The sequence below is a fragment of the Hippopotamus amphibius genome, chromosome 1, assembly GCF_030028045.1.
Source record: "Hippopotamus amphibius kiboko isolate mHipAmp2 chromosome 1, mHipAmp2.hap2, whole genome shotgun sequence".
Lineage (NCBI taxonomy): Eukaryota > Metazoa > Chordata > Mammalia > Artiodactyla > Hippopotamidae > Hippopotamus > Hippopotamus amphibius.
Window position 1 is genome coordinate 200,836,799 of NC_080186.1, and position 16,666 is coordinate 200,853,464.

The 16,666-nt window shown below is 35.9% G+C and overlaps 1 protein-coding gene across 12 annotated transcripts in view; it reads left to right on the top strand.

Annotated features, from left to right (window-relative positions):
* MCTP1 (multiple C2 and transmembrane domain containing 1) overlaps positions 1 to 16,666 on the top strand; it is a 543,089-nt gene that overhangs the window by 387,453 nt on the left and 138,970 nt on the right. For 11 of the 12 annotated variants that reach the window (XM_057739092.1, XM_057739099.1, XM_057739106.1 and 8 more), the window contains 4 exons: positions 59 to 161; positions 492 to 593; positions 974 to 1,048; positions 3,286 to 3,405. In XM_057739092.1, the coding sequence (XP_057595075.1) occupies positions 59 to 161; positions 492 to 593; positions 974 to 1,048; positions 3,286 to 3,405 (400 nt within the window). Of the gene's footprint in view, positions 1 to 58; positions 162 to 491; positions 594 to 973; positions 1,049 to 3,285; positions 3,412 to 16,666 lie in introns of those variants that run through there. The other variant, XM_057739186.1, reaches the window with a different exon arrangement.

The following is a 16,666-nucleotide window of genomic DNA, read 5'->3' on the forward strand; positions in this document are numbered from 1 at the left end:
TGTGTTCTTATTCCCCACTGATGAAGTCTTTTTTTTCTTACATATATTTATTATGCAGCAACATTAAAGATATCCATTCAGTTCTTGAAGTGACAGTTTATGATGAAGATCGGGATCGAAGTGCTGACTTTCTGGGCAAAGTTGCTATACCATTGCTGTCTGTAAGTTTTATTCACCTGACACACTGCTCTGTGTTGCTTTTGCTCAAGGAAAAAAAAAAAACCCTCAGCTCTATATCTGTCATTTCTCAACCAAGGTCTGTAATAAGAACACTAAAAATTTTAACATACTCAATTCACGGCCATGTTGAATCCCATGATAGTTAATTTTTCCTGACAGACTTGATCCTGGTAATGAACAGGTACTTGTCAGAATTGCCACAGTTGTTTTGGGTTCTCTGTCAGTTTCAGCAGCTGGGGGTCAAAGGTCACTGAGGGAGTGTATTCAGTGGAGACCGCGAGACAGACGGCTGTCATGTCCTTTTCCCGCAGATTCAAAATGGTGAACAGAAAGCCTACGTCTTGAAAAACAAGCAGCTGACAGGGCCAACAAAGGGGGTCATCTATCTTGAAATAGATGTGATTTTTAATGCTGTAAGTCTTAACTTTGGCTTTTTTGTACTGCTAAAGAGTTTAGTTTCGTGAAAGCTTTTGTTCCTGATTTGTAGAGAATTTCTGTCATTCCTCATTTTCTCTAAACCTTGATGTATCCTGGAGAATACGCTTCTGCCACTGCCTGGCACACCCACACGTTCTGCTGTAGTTGGCGGCCGCCGCTGTGGCTGTGCTCTGGCCGCTGCCTGCCGGCGTCAGAAATGGAAGCGCGTGCATGTGAAACTGTATACATTTATATTTTATGAGCACAGCAGCCAGGACTTTGAAACTTTAAAAATTATTGCAAATTGAACTGCGTGAAAAACTGGTAAACATTTGTAATCTATTAATCCATAACAGACACATATGTTGATGTGTAGGTGAAAGCCAGCTTACGAACATTAATACCCAAAGAACAGAAGTACATTGAAGAGGAAAACAGACTCTCTAAACAGGTAAAAAGCAAGGAAAGATTCATCCCTCTGGGAAGACATGCTTGTATCTGTAAAACATCTATGTAAATTCAAATAAACTTTGGAGGTATGGAGGGGGGAAGACGATGGCATTCTTGATCATCTACTGATGTGAAATGGCTCTTTCTTTCCTTCTTTCTTTTTCTCTCTTCCCTTCCTTTCCTTAAAAGATCAGACGAGGACAATACCAAACTAATAAGTTGGATGGGGGTGATCAGAAAGGAAAGGGGATACGGTAGGCTCTGCCTAGGATGGATATGTATTCATGCCTTAGCAAAAGAATGATCATTTTGGACACAGAATACAATTTGATTGCCATGGAATGTGTAAATGAGAACACCAAAAGCTGAGGTTCAAATATATGTCCAGACCACCCACAGGTATGATGCAGGTGTGTGTAAAGCGAGCTCAGTGTAAAGCTCTTCCCTCTAATCCACGAGAGAGGGGGCTCTATCTTTTAAGGGAAAACTTCCTGTTAATTAGATTTTGACTGTGATCTTTTAGAAGTGAACTTTTATTGGCATTTTTAGCTAAGAAAATAGAAAATCAGGAGCCCTGATTTTTATATCATGAAGGAATTTTAAATTGCGCTTGATATCTCATAATTAGACTTGTAGTTTTAAATTCGATTTGCTGTCAAGTTAAAAAAAAGAGTACTAAGCTACCCCGTTTAAAAATTGTTTACTTCCAATTAACACAGCTAAAATAAAATGTATTTGAGGCTGTAAAGTTTACAGAACTCATTTGTGCGTGTTAAAATCTTTCATAATTTTCTGTGCTATTAGAAGACCAAAAATATTTTGTTTTTAATCCAGTCACTTCACCATAAACAGTGGGATCTTTAGTTGTTTAAGGACAATGTATGAGTTACAAAAGTAATGTCTATCTGAACAGAAATGCAGAGAGCATTTTCCCACAGTTATAGTTAAAAGTAATAAAAGTAGCTCTTAAAGGAAGATGATCAGGGGCCAAGAAGGAGACAAACAGGGACACATTTTACTTTGTCTGAAAGAAATTTTAACTTGTTCAAACTGCTATTCATGCACATGCATCAGCATGTACACATATATACATATTTTTTCCATATGACCCCCGTCAACTTTAAATAGCTGCTTCTTTAAAATACCAGATCAGCCTTGAAGTGTACTTGGAAGTAGAAAAATATTAACCTGCAGACATATTACTCTAGTTATTAACATAGCTGTATGCAATTTTTTGAACCTGTATCTAGTGTACGGGCTGTTTTTCTTATAGCTGTAGTCATGCCTTGGTTTTAAATTTTTAATTTAAATTATATCAATTCTCATATACCTTTTTTTTCTTGTTCAATATCTATAGTTTATTTTCTGTCTCTGTTTTTTTTTATTGAGGTGTCGTTGATGTACAATATTATATGTTACAGGTGTACAATATAGTGATTCACAGTTTTTAAAGGTTTGTTCCATTTGTTGTTATTGTAAAATATTGGCTACATTCCTCGTGTAGTATGACGATACATCTTTGTAGCTTATTTTATATATAATAGTTTATCATATACCTTTTTTAGTAACAGATTTTGTAAAATACTTGGTTACCATACATTCTTCTCTAAATCCAAAATTATGAAAAAGTAATGAGAAAATGTGGGTGAAATTTATGGTGGGAAGGAGAGAGGAGAGAGAGGAAGAAGGGAAAGAGAGAGAGAGAAGGAGACTATGATAGTAAGAAAGGGAGAATCTTACTGAAAGGGTGAAAATTAGTTTTCTATGATAAAGCAATACTTGGCAGGTTTTTCTCTAAGGCCCTAAATAAAAGCATCCAAAAGTATCCATTTCACTTTGAAATATCTTGAAATTAAAACATTTAAAGAATTTTAAAAGCACAGGATTTCAGAATTTTTAAATATATTTAAGGTACCCGGTATTGCAGGTAGCAAAAAAAAATGTTTTTGACCTGTTGGAGACTTTTTTTTTCTTTGGAACAGAGGTAGCCCAATTTGCATGATAGTATTATTTATGCAAATACATTTAACTAAGAAATTGCTCTTATAATTTAGTTCTTTCCACCTTCTCCAGAGATACTTCTTTCCTCTAACTTGTGAGTCAAATTGCTTGGTATATTCTTACAGCTTTATTAACTTACTGAATCCATTTTAAATCACACTAAACTTGAAGGATTTTGTAGCATATCTGATGGGTTTTAGTCTTGCAAATTCTAATCATACTTTCCTCTTCCTACAGCTGCTACTAAGAAACTTTATCAGAACGAAGCGTTGTGTCATGGTGCTCATAAATGCTGCATACTATGTTAACAGTTGCTTTGACTGGGATTCACCCCCAAGGAGCCTCGCTGCTTTTGTGGTATGATCATACTGTATTACTTACATTGTTATTCATTACATTCAGTAATCATAGCTGCATGTTCCTGTGGCCATAGTTACAGTTCTGTTGATGTGGCCATTTTAAACTTCTATTTTGAGACTTGACTGGGCAGATTTGCCGTGGGCAGGAACCTGATGGATTGTCCAAGGTCTGAGTCCAAGAATACATCCCCGATCCCCCGCCTCAGATTTCCGGAATTCAAGACATCTCAACCAATGTATAATTTTCTCTGTGACAGTTAAAAAGCAAAATTTTATATATTGCGTAATTCCAAATCCCAATAGCAGAGCCAAGAAAAGTCCTTAGTGTTAAAAAAAAAATTAATAATCTTGACCATTCTCACTTTAATTTTATTTGTCCTGTAGATATTGTTTCAAAATATGAAAATCTTTGGCTAGTTGGTGAATCAGTTGGAATGGATGTGACCTATCTAAGACACATTTTATTATTTCTGAGATTTCCAGTTTTTAAAAAGGCACGCGTGAAAATTTGATAGATCCAAATAGTCCTCTGACAATGTTCATCTTGTAGCCTTTTACTTTGGTTATTTAAAAACTGCTGATACAACCAACTTGCAAAGCTAGAAAATCCAAAAGAATACTTTCCTCTGAACTTCAGCTAGGATTTTCTGATCTCACATTATTTTTGCTTATTCGGGATTTCAGTTTGAAGTTTAAGTGGAGTCGTTCTTTAGAAATCTTTTATTTTATTGTCATATTTGTTAGAATACGAGTACCTTATGTGTCCTTATAGTTGCTGGTTTCTCAGAATATGACTTTATTATAAGGGGCTTACAAGAAGAGCTTTAATTATAGTAACAAATCAACATTTTAGTATTACCATTCAAATGAGTGTATGCACATCTGTTTAGTACTTTGAGCTCTGTTCTCCTCTCGGGCCTTGTATGGGACTTTCATTAATGTCTGAGCACATGGAACAAAGAGCGTGTATGTCCCTTTGTGTTGTAAGTTACCAGAAAGTTAGGCGGCCTGTTTCCCATAGACATGTTGTTGTCTCCTTAAAGAAAGTGACTGTCACCATCATTAAGTTTTAGAAAAGAAAATCTGCCTCTTTCAATATTCTTTTATTTAGCTCTTTCACATAATACATACATTGGAGTACTGTTAAACAAACTTTCTTATTATTTTTTAGCATCATAGAGGCACTTTAATGTTAATGAGGAAAAAATGATATTGAGTTTCTGTGTATTTTATGCCATTACTTGCAGGTTCCAGGGGACCTGGAATAACATTCTACCGAAACAATCACTTTCTACTGACAATGTCATGCTGCCATCTTTGACTCACTTCTTCCAAAGTCATCCCTCACAGCTATTTGTGAAATTTGAAAACAGAGAAACCTATATAATTACATCATTTGTTCAGGAGCCTTTATTTTGAATGATTTAGCATTATAATGTAAGTCTTCATAAACTTCATCTGGCTTCTAGAGGTCACTCGTGTACAATAAATTCAAGATGGCAGACTTTTTTCACAATTTCCTTTTGATTGAAAAAAAAATCAGGAAGTGAAATTCTGAGAAACTTAGCTACGTGTACCTGGTGGGTACTTGAGTAATTTCACTGTAAGGAAGTCAAAATTCACTGGGGAAGAAATGTAGTAGTCTCTCTCTTAGCTGGTGGTCAGTTTCTGACAGACTCAGTCTTACGAGACAAGCTGAATGCAAGACACTTTCAGAATAAGGGGAGCAGGGGAGCCCACGTTAAAGGTAGGAAAAGGGATTCCTGACACTGATGGTGAAAAAAGAGACCAAAAACTACAATGTGAATGCACATTAACAGTACTTTTGAGAAGAAACAGTAATATTAACGGTTTCATTAAAAAGAAAAGAAAAGAAACCGGACTGAATTATATTCCATTGAATGTGATTAAAGCAATGAAAACAAAAGCCAGCTTCCTTTGTCTGTACCTGAACTAGGAGTTCTAGGAGAATGGGGGCCCTGCCTTGTTCCCCTGGGACTATAGCATCACCTGCAGAGTATCTAGCCCTTAGTAGCCTCCCAATATAAATGACTGTCTAAAGCCATAGACCAACCAATGATCCAGTTAGTCAGTCTGAAAATGTTTCCTTATGTGGAGAAACTTTCTTCAGTGATGCCATATAAATAAGGGTTTGCTCTAATAAAGCTAGTTGTTAAATGATGATAGACATAGCTTAATGCTTATAGTAATTTTTCCTAGACTTTCCATTTGAATTCTAAACTATTTCATAATCCTCTATTAATCATCCATTTGAACCTCAGATTAAATTCTGATATAAAAAGATCCTTATATAATAACAACTAACTAGTATTTATTAGTTGTTGCCAAAGAACAGTTTTTCAGGCACGAAAGCAACAAAGTGCTTTTCATACATTAATAAATTTAATACTCCCAACAACTTTATTATGAGGTAGATACTATTATTTTCCTGATATACAGAGGAAGAAGCTGAGGAACAGCAAAGTTAAGCACCTTGCCCAAAGCCACACGGATATTATTTCCTTTCTAAAAGAGCTTTAAAAATATGTGCTTGTAATCTTAATAGCATAACGATTCAGGGGGAAAAAAAAAACTGTTGTAGGATTTTTATTCATCTTGTAGATATTAAATGATATATTTAAAAATGAAAGTTTTCAAAGATCTTGTTGCATAACCAGAGCCTTTTTTAGACCAGTTTATTGAAGAGAACTGCTTTCCATTAGAAGAAGCTATGAGCAGCACCCCATTGTTAAAAACATATTGTTCCCATCATTCCCTGTTGATGGACCACGGGTCTATTATTATAATATTGGTTCCACTTGGCCCACTTTTCCATAAATGCAGCTGCCTCATGGAGCACATGCGTTTGTACCATTATGCCGCTTGGTTTTAGGCCCAGATCAGTAAACTTTATAATGTTTAAGTGCCTTTTTTCTATTCCATTTTCTTTTTCTTTTCTAATTTACTATTCAAAAATAAATGTAGAATAACGAAATTAAAATGGGAAAGCAATAATTTTTGTCCCAATGTCAGTTAAAGTGGAGAGCATGAGAATGCAGGGGGAGGGCTGCCCTGGTTTCTTTATGTGGAGGGTTCAAAGCTGGCTGACGGTATTAGAAACGGAAATCGGCCTGAAAGGTGATGGGTGAAATATAAGCAGACACGTTCTTGGGAATGTCCTTGCTGTTGTGTGACACGAATTAGGGTTTCACATTTTACTGTGAATATTGTATGCCTAAAAGCGAACACAGACGTATGTGGTGTGGAAGGCACGGCCGCTTGTCTTTGGGAATCATCTATTGTAGACGTGGAAATGTCTCATAAATTGGGCCTAATTTTCATCAGGCTCTTGACCAGACATTTGTGTTCTTGTGGATGTCAGTGGGTGCAACATGGAAAAAAAAAAAAATGTACGTTCTCTCTTTCTTTTCAGTACTGTCATTTCTCACTGTAATGAGCACAAAAATAATTGGACAACTGAGCTATCAGTAAAAGGACACACTTCAGGGTGCGTCAGAGAATTATTTTACAGGACAAACTTTAATCTTTAAATGGGATTGTAGATAATTTGTGGTACCATCTGTCCATTTGGAATTGTTCTAGCCTTTTCTGTCGTTATGCAGTAAGTGCTGCTGTGGTTAACGTTAACATTTGATATTTTACACATTTAATTTCTGTTCTGCCGTGTGGTCCTTAGGGAATGGAGTGCTAGTGCTACATGAGAGAGACAAAGTATTGATCAGTTAACATTTCAGCTACATTTATGTATGTCGCAAAATTAATGAAAATGCCAGACAAAAATGTCAGAGTGCACAAAAAGGTAGAATTTAAATTTGGTAGTTTAATGAAAAGTTTAAGATGTGCATTATCAAAAATGTCCTCTTGCCTTTAAAGTACAATTCCTAACAGAATAACTAAAGGGAGACACATATTTTACTTAGAGGAACAATGAACATGAATTATGAAGGGATGTCAACTCCTCAAAGTACCTTGTGTTCCAAAACGGCATGTTTTAATGCCTAACTGTTACTCATAAAATACGTGTGTTTCTGTTCCTATCTGGAGAGCTACTGTCTTCCGTCCTCCGGGCTGACCAGCCGATGAGGCAGGCTTCCTACTGAGATTCTCCCCCTAGGTTTTCCTTGGTATCCAGGCGTTCCTTTTGTGTCAAAACTGAGAATTCCCTCTACAGCCATTCATTGAGGCCACTCTGGTTCATTACTCGTTCCTTTCTGGGTCCTTTTCAAATGCCTGGTTTTCCTTTGCTCCCAGATAATTTGAGCTCCACCTTCATTCAATCCCCATTTTAGTAAAGGATCACACTTGGGACAACAGCGACTCTCAGAGAAGCTGGGCCATTATGCAGGAAAAGAGAAAAAACAGAGATGATGTGTGCAAAGAATGACATGAGGCAGCTCTATGTAGCCAAATGATAAAAAAAAAAAAAAAATGGAGGAAACACAAGCAAAGGAGGAACTGAACTTGCAGAGGCGATGGGAAAACAGTACAATGATCTGAAGACAATAGGCTCCCAAGGAAACCTTAGCAAGTACTTCCTGTGTAGAAAGCCTGCTGCTATTAAACAACATATGGATTTTTCTAAAAGTTATTACAAACAGTAAAGACATTTTAAGTGGCCTTCATGTTCAAGGACTAAAAAGGGAGCATCACTTAAGAAGAAATATTGATGTGAAAACAAAGACAAGTCTACATCACCTGTAGTTCATATTCAAGTCTTAGCCTTCATATCACTGAGCAGGAGAGGGTGACTGTACTGGACGTGTGGAAAGGAAATTTCAACAAAAATTTCTATTTTAAAAAATTTGAGACATCAGTAATACCACACCAACAAGATTATACTTCAGGTTTATAGCAATTTTCAAATGATTTTTATAGAAGCTTTTGTTGTTGTTGCTACCATTTTTTAGTGCCAGCAGAAAAAGTTGGAAATGTTCCAGATGTAATTTTTGTTACTTTCCCCACAACAGCAAAACAGAAGGACTCCTGAAAACCAAAGAAACAAGTGCTAAAGCAAAATGATCTATAACTGATGGTCCTGTCCTTGTATTCTTGAATTTCCCTAGAATTATGTAAATCTAAACTTCCAAGACCTTTTGCCCATCCTTCTTTATATATGCTTTTCTCTGACCTAAGTACTTACTAAGTTTATAAACAATACTTCTGATTTAATTTGTACAAATTTTAAAGGTATGTTACACATTTCCTTTACAAATGTGTGAGAAAAAACACCTATACAGAATTTCATTGATTTAGAAAATTGTATAGCTCCAAAGTTGCCTAAAATTCCTTTTACAAAGTCAAAGACTATTGACACTTAGAAAATTCTAGTACTATATTTTTCTTTTCAGTGCGCCCAATTCACAGGAATGTGCTGGTACTTTAAGTTGATATATACATTTTTTGCAAATTTATCTGAATTCCATGAAAGGAAAATTTTTGTCAAGCATTGGCCTATGAAAAAATTGTTTTTTTTTAAAATGGTACCTTCCAAAATCATTGCATATAAATTCTTGCAGCTATGTAAAAGCCCCTCCCCCCGCCACCCCAGAGACCACAATTTAGAAGTGAGTTGAGTTTTAGGATTAATCACATTTAGCTAAAATCAGATATTAATGGAACAAAGCATTTTGACTAGATTTCTCTGATCCTTGAGGAGTGATGTTCTAGTTCAGTTTGTAGGTCTATTTAAATGTATAATCTTTTTGTTTTATTTTTGTGGCTGTTACATATACCAATGCAGCACTTCCTCACATCAGCACTTAGCTTTCTTTAAATGGTGCCAATATCCTTTTTTGTTTAATAGATGTCAGCAAAAGGGCCTCCTGCTCTTTGGAGGGAGATAATCACATAAGGCACAGAGTCTACCACTCTCTGAAAAGCTTACTGCTCTTAAATTCTATTTTATATTTACAACAAGAAGAATTTAATTCTTATGACATGTCACACACATTTTCTATTTTTTTCTACTCTCCCTCCTTTGTTCTCTAAAGCAGGAAGTGGTAGGATGCTATAATCAGGAGACATTTTCTTCTGTGGGTGATTTGAGGAAATCAAATTATTTCACTTTTTCTCAAGTACAGTGCTGTTGTGCTGTATTATAATCAGATATAAACTGCAAATATCTTCAGCATAATAGTGATACCGTATTGAATCTAGGAATTGGCCTTCTCGTGAACCTTAATGGTGTGTGCAATGCAAGTTGGGGTGACACCAGTGCCTCACTGTGGTCTCCTGGCTGTATGGCTGCTGTCCCATTTCACCTCAGGCAGCCTCCCTGCATTACGTATCAGGTGGTTTCAGCCTCAAAATCTTTATGAGACCCTTAAAAAACATGTTGCATGGTCTAGATTTTACAACTAAGTTGACTGAGGATCAAAAATTATAAAATAATGAAATCAGAGGTGTCCCACTGTCTGTCCTCAGATTCCTAAACCAATGTTCTTGTCCTCTGAAAAATTTTGTACCCCCTAGCTTCAATTTAAATTGTCAGTGACATGCATTCTAAGCAAAATAGCAAGGCATATTCCATTGCAAAGTATTATTCTGTAAAGTGTTTTGCAACAGAGAAAGCTTAAATGAATGAGATAATTATATAATTTATTTTAGTAAAATTTTGTAAAGTAACAGTAATAACTCTTCTAAAAGATTGTAAATTACAACAGAAATGCAGTCATTAATATGTTTTAGACAGTGACTTCACTCTCCACGTGTTTTCATGCCCCTTTGTATGGGATAAATATTAACAAATGAGTTGAATACTTTCTATTGCCTGAATTTTCTATTTTGACCAATTATGAAGATACACCTTAGAATTACGGTGTATTAATTTACCAAGTGAGAAGCTAACCTGAAATGCTGTTAAGGAAGATTTTCATTGCCCCTCTTCTTGCCATGATTTTACCACGTTTTAACATCACAGTCAGAATATAGACGTAGTAGTCACTCTTGCCGTAGTAGGTCTGTGAGTTATGAGATGTGTTGCATCCTCTATTTTGCTGTGATGACAGAGATCCAATACTCAGCAAGTGGTAACATTAGAGATCAGTAACAGAGTGAAGATGAAAGAGTGACCATTTCTCGTGTTCGTACCAGTTATCAGCCACTGGCTCAAAGGGAGGTAATGAAGAGAAAATCAGAGAAAAGCTAAGAAGCAAGGAAAGATGGAAATTACATCAAAGTGCAAACAGATATTTGGATAAAAATGAAAGGCAACCCTGATTTTAAGGATGAGAAAAAAGATTTTAGAGACAAAACTGGGCTTTTTTGTTTGTGTTAAATCAGTGTTTCTCTGTTTTTTGTTTTTTTAGGTTTTTTTCATATTCACCCCCCAGGGAGAAGCTTTTCATTTAATTTAATGAGAAACATGAAATACTAAGGAATAAGATTTTCTCAGGGAGTGTTGAGCTTTGAAGGACCACAAATCATTGTGATATGTAAGATTCTTTTTGCTCTCCCCCAAGAACCAATTTTGGCCCCTTGGGTGCCATCTCAACCCTGTTGAGAATTCATGCTCTAAATGAAGTTTAATGTGAGTTTAACTTTATTTACTTTCATGCTCTTGGTGGGAAAGTCTAGTTTAGATTTTCTGTAGTTTGCATACAGTACAAATTATTCCCATAGATAATCAGTCTGGAGAAAGAGAATTTGTGATCTCTATGCAAAATTATTGACTACATTGGAGTCCAGGGAAGGGAAAGATTTTGTTTGGCTTCATAAAGATTGAAGCATTGAATCTTCCCCTTATGAAAACCCACATGAGAGTTTTCTTCTCTGTACCAACGCCTAGGGTGCGTTGTTATGCTTCACTGCAATGGAGAAGTGGGGTGAACATTAATTCTGGCCTAAGCAATATAACCTCTGTCATTATGAGGGTTAGATGGCTTTTGTCCATACATTGTACCGTATTTATGACTAATAGATAATCTTTATATACCTAAATGAATATCATTATGTCAGAGATATTAAAGTATACTTCATTAGACTTGATTACCTATTAGATTTTCATTGGAAGAGAAGGAAAAGGGTTGTGTAATAGGAAAGTCGTTTAAAACAGGGAAGATACACGTTCTACTGGTTATTCTGTCTGGCTTGTTACTCAGTTCACCATAGGAATCAGAGAACTTTTACTGTTGTAATTTACCAATAATAAGTAAATATATGATGTTTTGTATCCCACTTAGCTATATACAAATAATTTTACTGCATTTTCCATAGTTAGCATCTCTACAGTTTCTGCCAAGCAGACTTAAGGCAATGCTTACATATTTGAAATAAGAATATATCATCCAATTTTGTCATAAAATGTTGGTGAGTTAAATGCTATTTTCCTTAGAGAAATCTTTTGGGTTTAATTTTAAATAAGAGATTGCCAAGGTTACAAGTACTTCATTAAATATCTACAAATTATTATGCTGAGGTTGCATAAAAGAGGTGTTATGTATTTTGAAGTGATATTAGTAAAGTATGGCTGCTACTCAGAGAAAATTAATTCATAAATGTAGATGTTCAGATAGCTGAGGTCACCTTTTCTAGTTAGGCGGCAATATTGAAAACCTATGTGGTTTTGTTTAAATAATTTTAAGTAGACTTTGGTTGTTCCATTGCATGAGAGTATCCCATGCCTCAACCAGGAGGCTGGTATTTTTAAAAGAGACCCTTAACCTAGATTCTACTAGTCTGGGTGTGCACCGTTTCCTTCATTTCTTAAATTCTCAGAATATGAGCCTCCTACCACAGTTTTCTTTATAAGTCCTAAACCTTGGTTGATGTGTAGTTAAAACTATGTATTTTGTCACATAGACTCAAACACCTCCAGACAAGATGTAAAAGTCTGTTTTGTAAGACAGCTGCTTTGACCTTGGAACACATTTCCCCACAGTGGCAATGTCCTAAATAATGACATAGAACCGTTCACAAGCTATCAGTCCCTTCCTTGAGTACTAGCTGTAGAATGGAAGTAACACATGTAGGAAGTAGATTCAATGTGATCATGGCTGGGTGCTCAGGATGCCAGGGACACACCTACCCCAAGCTTACCTTCAGGATAGAGCACCTTCCTCGTGGCAAAGGCAAGGGACCTACAAAGGTGGAGAGTGTATAGACTTTTAAGGGTACACATGAAGGCATAGAATGTTATGGTTGGAAGGGAGCTTAGAGAACACTTTACACTAGAGGAAATTAAAGTGCTATAAGGGAAAGGGACTTACTGAGGCCCTAACTCTCCCTCTTTCCCAGTTGTTGGTAATGAATGCTTCAAAGACAGTAGCATTGAGAAGATAAGAAGGGGGGTTGGGGGAGAGAGAGAATCTCTGTCCCTGAAGTTTATAAATCAAGTTGTCCTTAATTAAGGAAAACCAAGTATGTGACATTGTCCTGTAGAGTTTGAAGAGTGTAAAATTAGACTCCCAATTCTTGGTATTTCCTGTTAAGGAATGTGTTTTTCTGAAAGGGCTGAAAATAGTAAATCTGTACTCACTTTGCTTAGTATTATTCCTGCAGTTCAAGTAAAAGTACGTATCTTATCTTTGGATGAACTTCCCTATTTGTTGTGATCACATCACATTACAGCTCCCCCGAACACTGCAGAGATGTGTGTATAGAAATAACACAAAAAGTTCACTGTGTATTTAAGTGAGGCACGTTTTAGACAAGCAAAGAAATGTCATTTGGCCTCTAAGTAGTATAAATTACTTATTCCCAAAAGTAAATGTAGACTCATTTAAGAATATATTTCCCAGGTTTCAAACATATACTTTCATGAGTTGCTTAAACAGTTTAAACCATCTATATTGATCCATATTGATTTAATGGTAGCTGAGATGAACCTGTCCATGGCCTAAATTTCCATTAGACTAAATAAATGCCAGGAGAAAAAGAGTATGTATTGTGAATTACCTAGGAAAACTGGTGATCCAGTTTCATTGTTTTGCTCTAAGCCTAAATTTCCTTTAAAATTACATAGATCAAAATTTTTCTAGCATATAATTAAGCAAAAGAATGGAATAGTATAAATAGTATATTCCTTTGCAAAGTGGTGGAAGTACTGAATTAATAATAATTTGGGCATATTTTGAGATGCTGTTAGAATTTGTAGGGTGTTGCCCACTTTGTTATATAAATTATGTGAGGTGTAGTTTGCTATAAACTTGGTGCACCCGTTTATTGCTGTTGGAGTTACTGGAGTGAAGAAAGCTAAATGAAATCATCTATGTGAAATGCTTTGAAGTCCTTAAGTATGAGGGCCTTTGGATCATTTAAGCTTGAATAACATGTAAGACCACAACAACACAGGTTTTTGTTTCTGAGAACTATGTGATCTTTCAAAATTTGTATCCATCTTGTAAACACAATTTAACTTAAAATTATTATTTGACAATATCCCATACTGGACCTAAGAAAGGGAGATAAATCACAAAGAAAAATTTCACATCAGTGCTTGCTAAAAATGCATGACTCTTCCTCCAGAAATATGTGCTTGATGTAATAATACCTGGGTTCTCTTTCTAATTGACTAGAATGTTTAACCTAAGTTTAAGGAACTAGGGAAATAATAGATTATAAACTGAAAAATGCCATGTTGGGGTATTTTTAATCCATTACTAGAACCAGTGACAGGAGATAAATTCAGGCTGTTCTGCTTGAGATGCATTTCAGTTCCATTAACAGAGCTTCCCCGTTTTCATGCACACTCAATAAAGCTGTGTTGAATGACTGACTCAGATGACTTCAGCGGCAAAACTGGAAGTTAAAGCTGTAATATTGTCACAGAAACCCCCAACAGTAGTATCAGATGAAGCTCAGAATAAATGTAGTATATCGGGCATCATAAAAGGGTGAATGTGGGATACAGTTATGCCCTCCTCTATCTGCTGTGAGATTCATACATAAGATTCACACTCATTATTCTCGTCATCTTAATGAGATCAGTGTGGGAACATTTCTCTCCTCTCCCTCTTGACTGTCAGAAATGGGGCACTCCATTATTTCTCCTTCCTGTCTCTACTTTTAAGGGACTAGTTATACGTTCCTGAAAGGCCAGAAATACTAACTGGTTACAGCAGGCGGCCCCAGAGTATTGCAGAGAAAGGCTAAAGGACTCTAGGTAGAGACCACAGCATTAGTCTCTCTCTCTCTCTCGTTCTCTTTTTCTTTCCTACATGCACTTTCTTTTCTTTCAGACTTTTCTTGTCTGCCCTATTTCCCAATGGGTTTCCTTGGAAAAGAAAGGAAAAGATAATTTCTCCAAGCGGAGGAAAATAGGGTACCCGCGTAGTATCCCTAATTGCTACCCTCCTTCTCGTTGGGTCTGTGGCCCTAATTAATTTTGCACAGTCCTCCTAAACCAACTCTGAACATAATCGGTTCATGTGTCCAAGCCAGACACGTGTCCAGCCTTGAACTAAAAGAGGTAGAATGAGCAAGGCACCAACTGCTAATGCATCTTATCCTCAAATAAATTTTCAGATCTGTCAAGAAACAGTCACTGTTTATAATTAAAGTTGCTAGGAGAGATTTTTATCATGTTTTTAGATCATGAATCCCCTTCATCTTTAAGGATAAGACGACAGGAACTTACAAAAATATTATTTAAGCCATCTAGGCTATTGATTATTAATTTATATTGTAACCGCACTGGTTTTGGTACTGCTTTCCTTGAGAGGAACTCGGATTCCCTTTAACATGATTGAAGACTTTTTAAGTAGGCATTTTTAATATTTGCTGCCCTCTTAATTATAACTTGTTTAGTGCACCACTGTTAGCACAGGGATTATGAGTTAATAAAAATGTCATAGTATTAGTGAATAAAACACTATGTAATTTTCCCCAGGTAATAATTAACAGCATAAGGCTATATTAACAATAGTCTTAGTGTACAGTCCCTAAATGTACTTGATTCTCATCTTTTAAAAAGTAACTTTATACTAAAATTCAGTAATAAAATATTTGAGGGATTTAGTTAAGCTAGTTAATGTAAACTTCTTAGGTGCACGAATCTTTTCAAGTGATTTGTATTATATTGCTATGTAAAACATCATTCTATTTTAAAACCAATCTGAAAGTTTGAGATGTTAGCTTAACGTTCGCCAGAGCAACCTTATTGAGATTCATAAAGAGCTTATTTATCTCATCACAGTATTTGTTAAAACAGTTGAAAAATAAAATTCATAAGCCATGAGGTCATTATTACGTAATGTTTTTGCTCACATAGATAAATGGGTTTCTTTCTCCCTCTTTCTTTCTAAATAATGTTTCTCTGGCTTTGTTCCGTGGCTGCAGCAGGCTGTTAGTATGTATCTTTATACCATCAGAATGAATGAGATATATCTGTATAAATTATTGATTCACTTGAGCCTACCTCTGTAATTCAGAGCTGAAAACTCTGGCAGCTTATCTAATAGAATGATATAACTAGGAGACTGAAGTTACCTACCACAGCAACAATTGCCAGTTGGGGGGTCAAATGCCCTTTTACCTTTATACCTGAACACCTGCAAACTGAGCTGTATCCCATTCAGAATTTTAAGAACAGGTCCATTGTCGCAGGAAGTAGAGTTTGTTTCTTGGAGAAAATTATGCCCGTTCTAGTTCTGAATGAAAGACAAGGCTTTTATTACTCAAGGGATATTAGGGCTGACTGCTTTTTTGAGAAAACAAATTTGCTGTAACTTTATCTGTAATTTAGTCTTGAATGGGTGCAAATAGACTGCACATTGTATGGTGCAGAAAGAAGAAAATAGGGGTTTGTTAAAGCCATACAAGGGCTATGTAACCATTATATTTCCGAGGGAAGTCTTATCGGAGTTGCAGGTTATAAGGGGGAATATTTTGGTTACAGCCTCAGCATTAAACACCTGTTTTGAATTTTAGTTTAGAATGACATTGGAAAAGAAAGTTTTGTCTAAAATTATGGATGGTGAAATACCCATCTCCTGAAAGTTGCTGTACAGGCTGTCTTTGACTTCAAGACTGGCCCCCTCTGGAAACTTCAGAAATCATTATACTCTCTCCTAAGGTTGAATGCTAGACTCAAACCTAGGTGAAGTGTGTTGACTTGTTTCATTTTTATAAGCAGATTAGATTTATAGCTTTATATACCCTTTCCAATTAAAAAATAAATACAATGCAATATTCTTCACATAGGAGTCTGATTTAAGCTGTGCCAAGGCTGAGAACAAGATGAATGTTTTGAGTAAGGGACAAGAAAAAACACACTTCGGCTGGTGAACCTCCAGGTCACA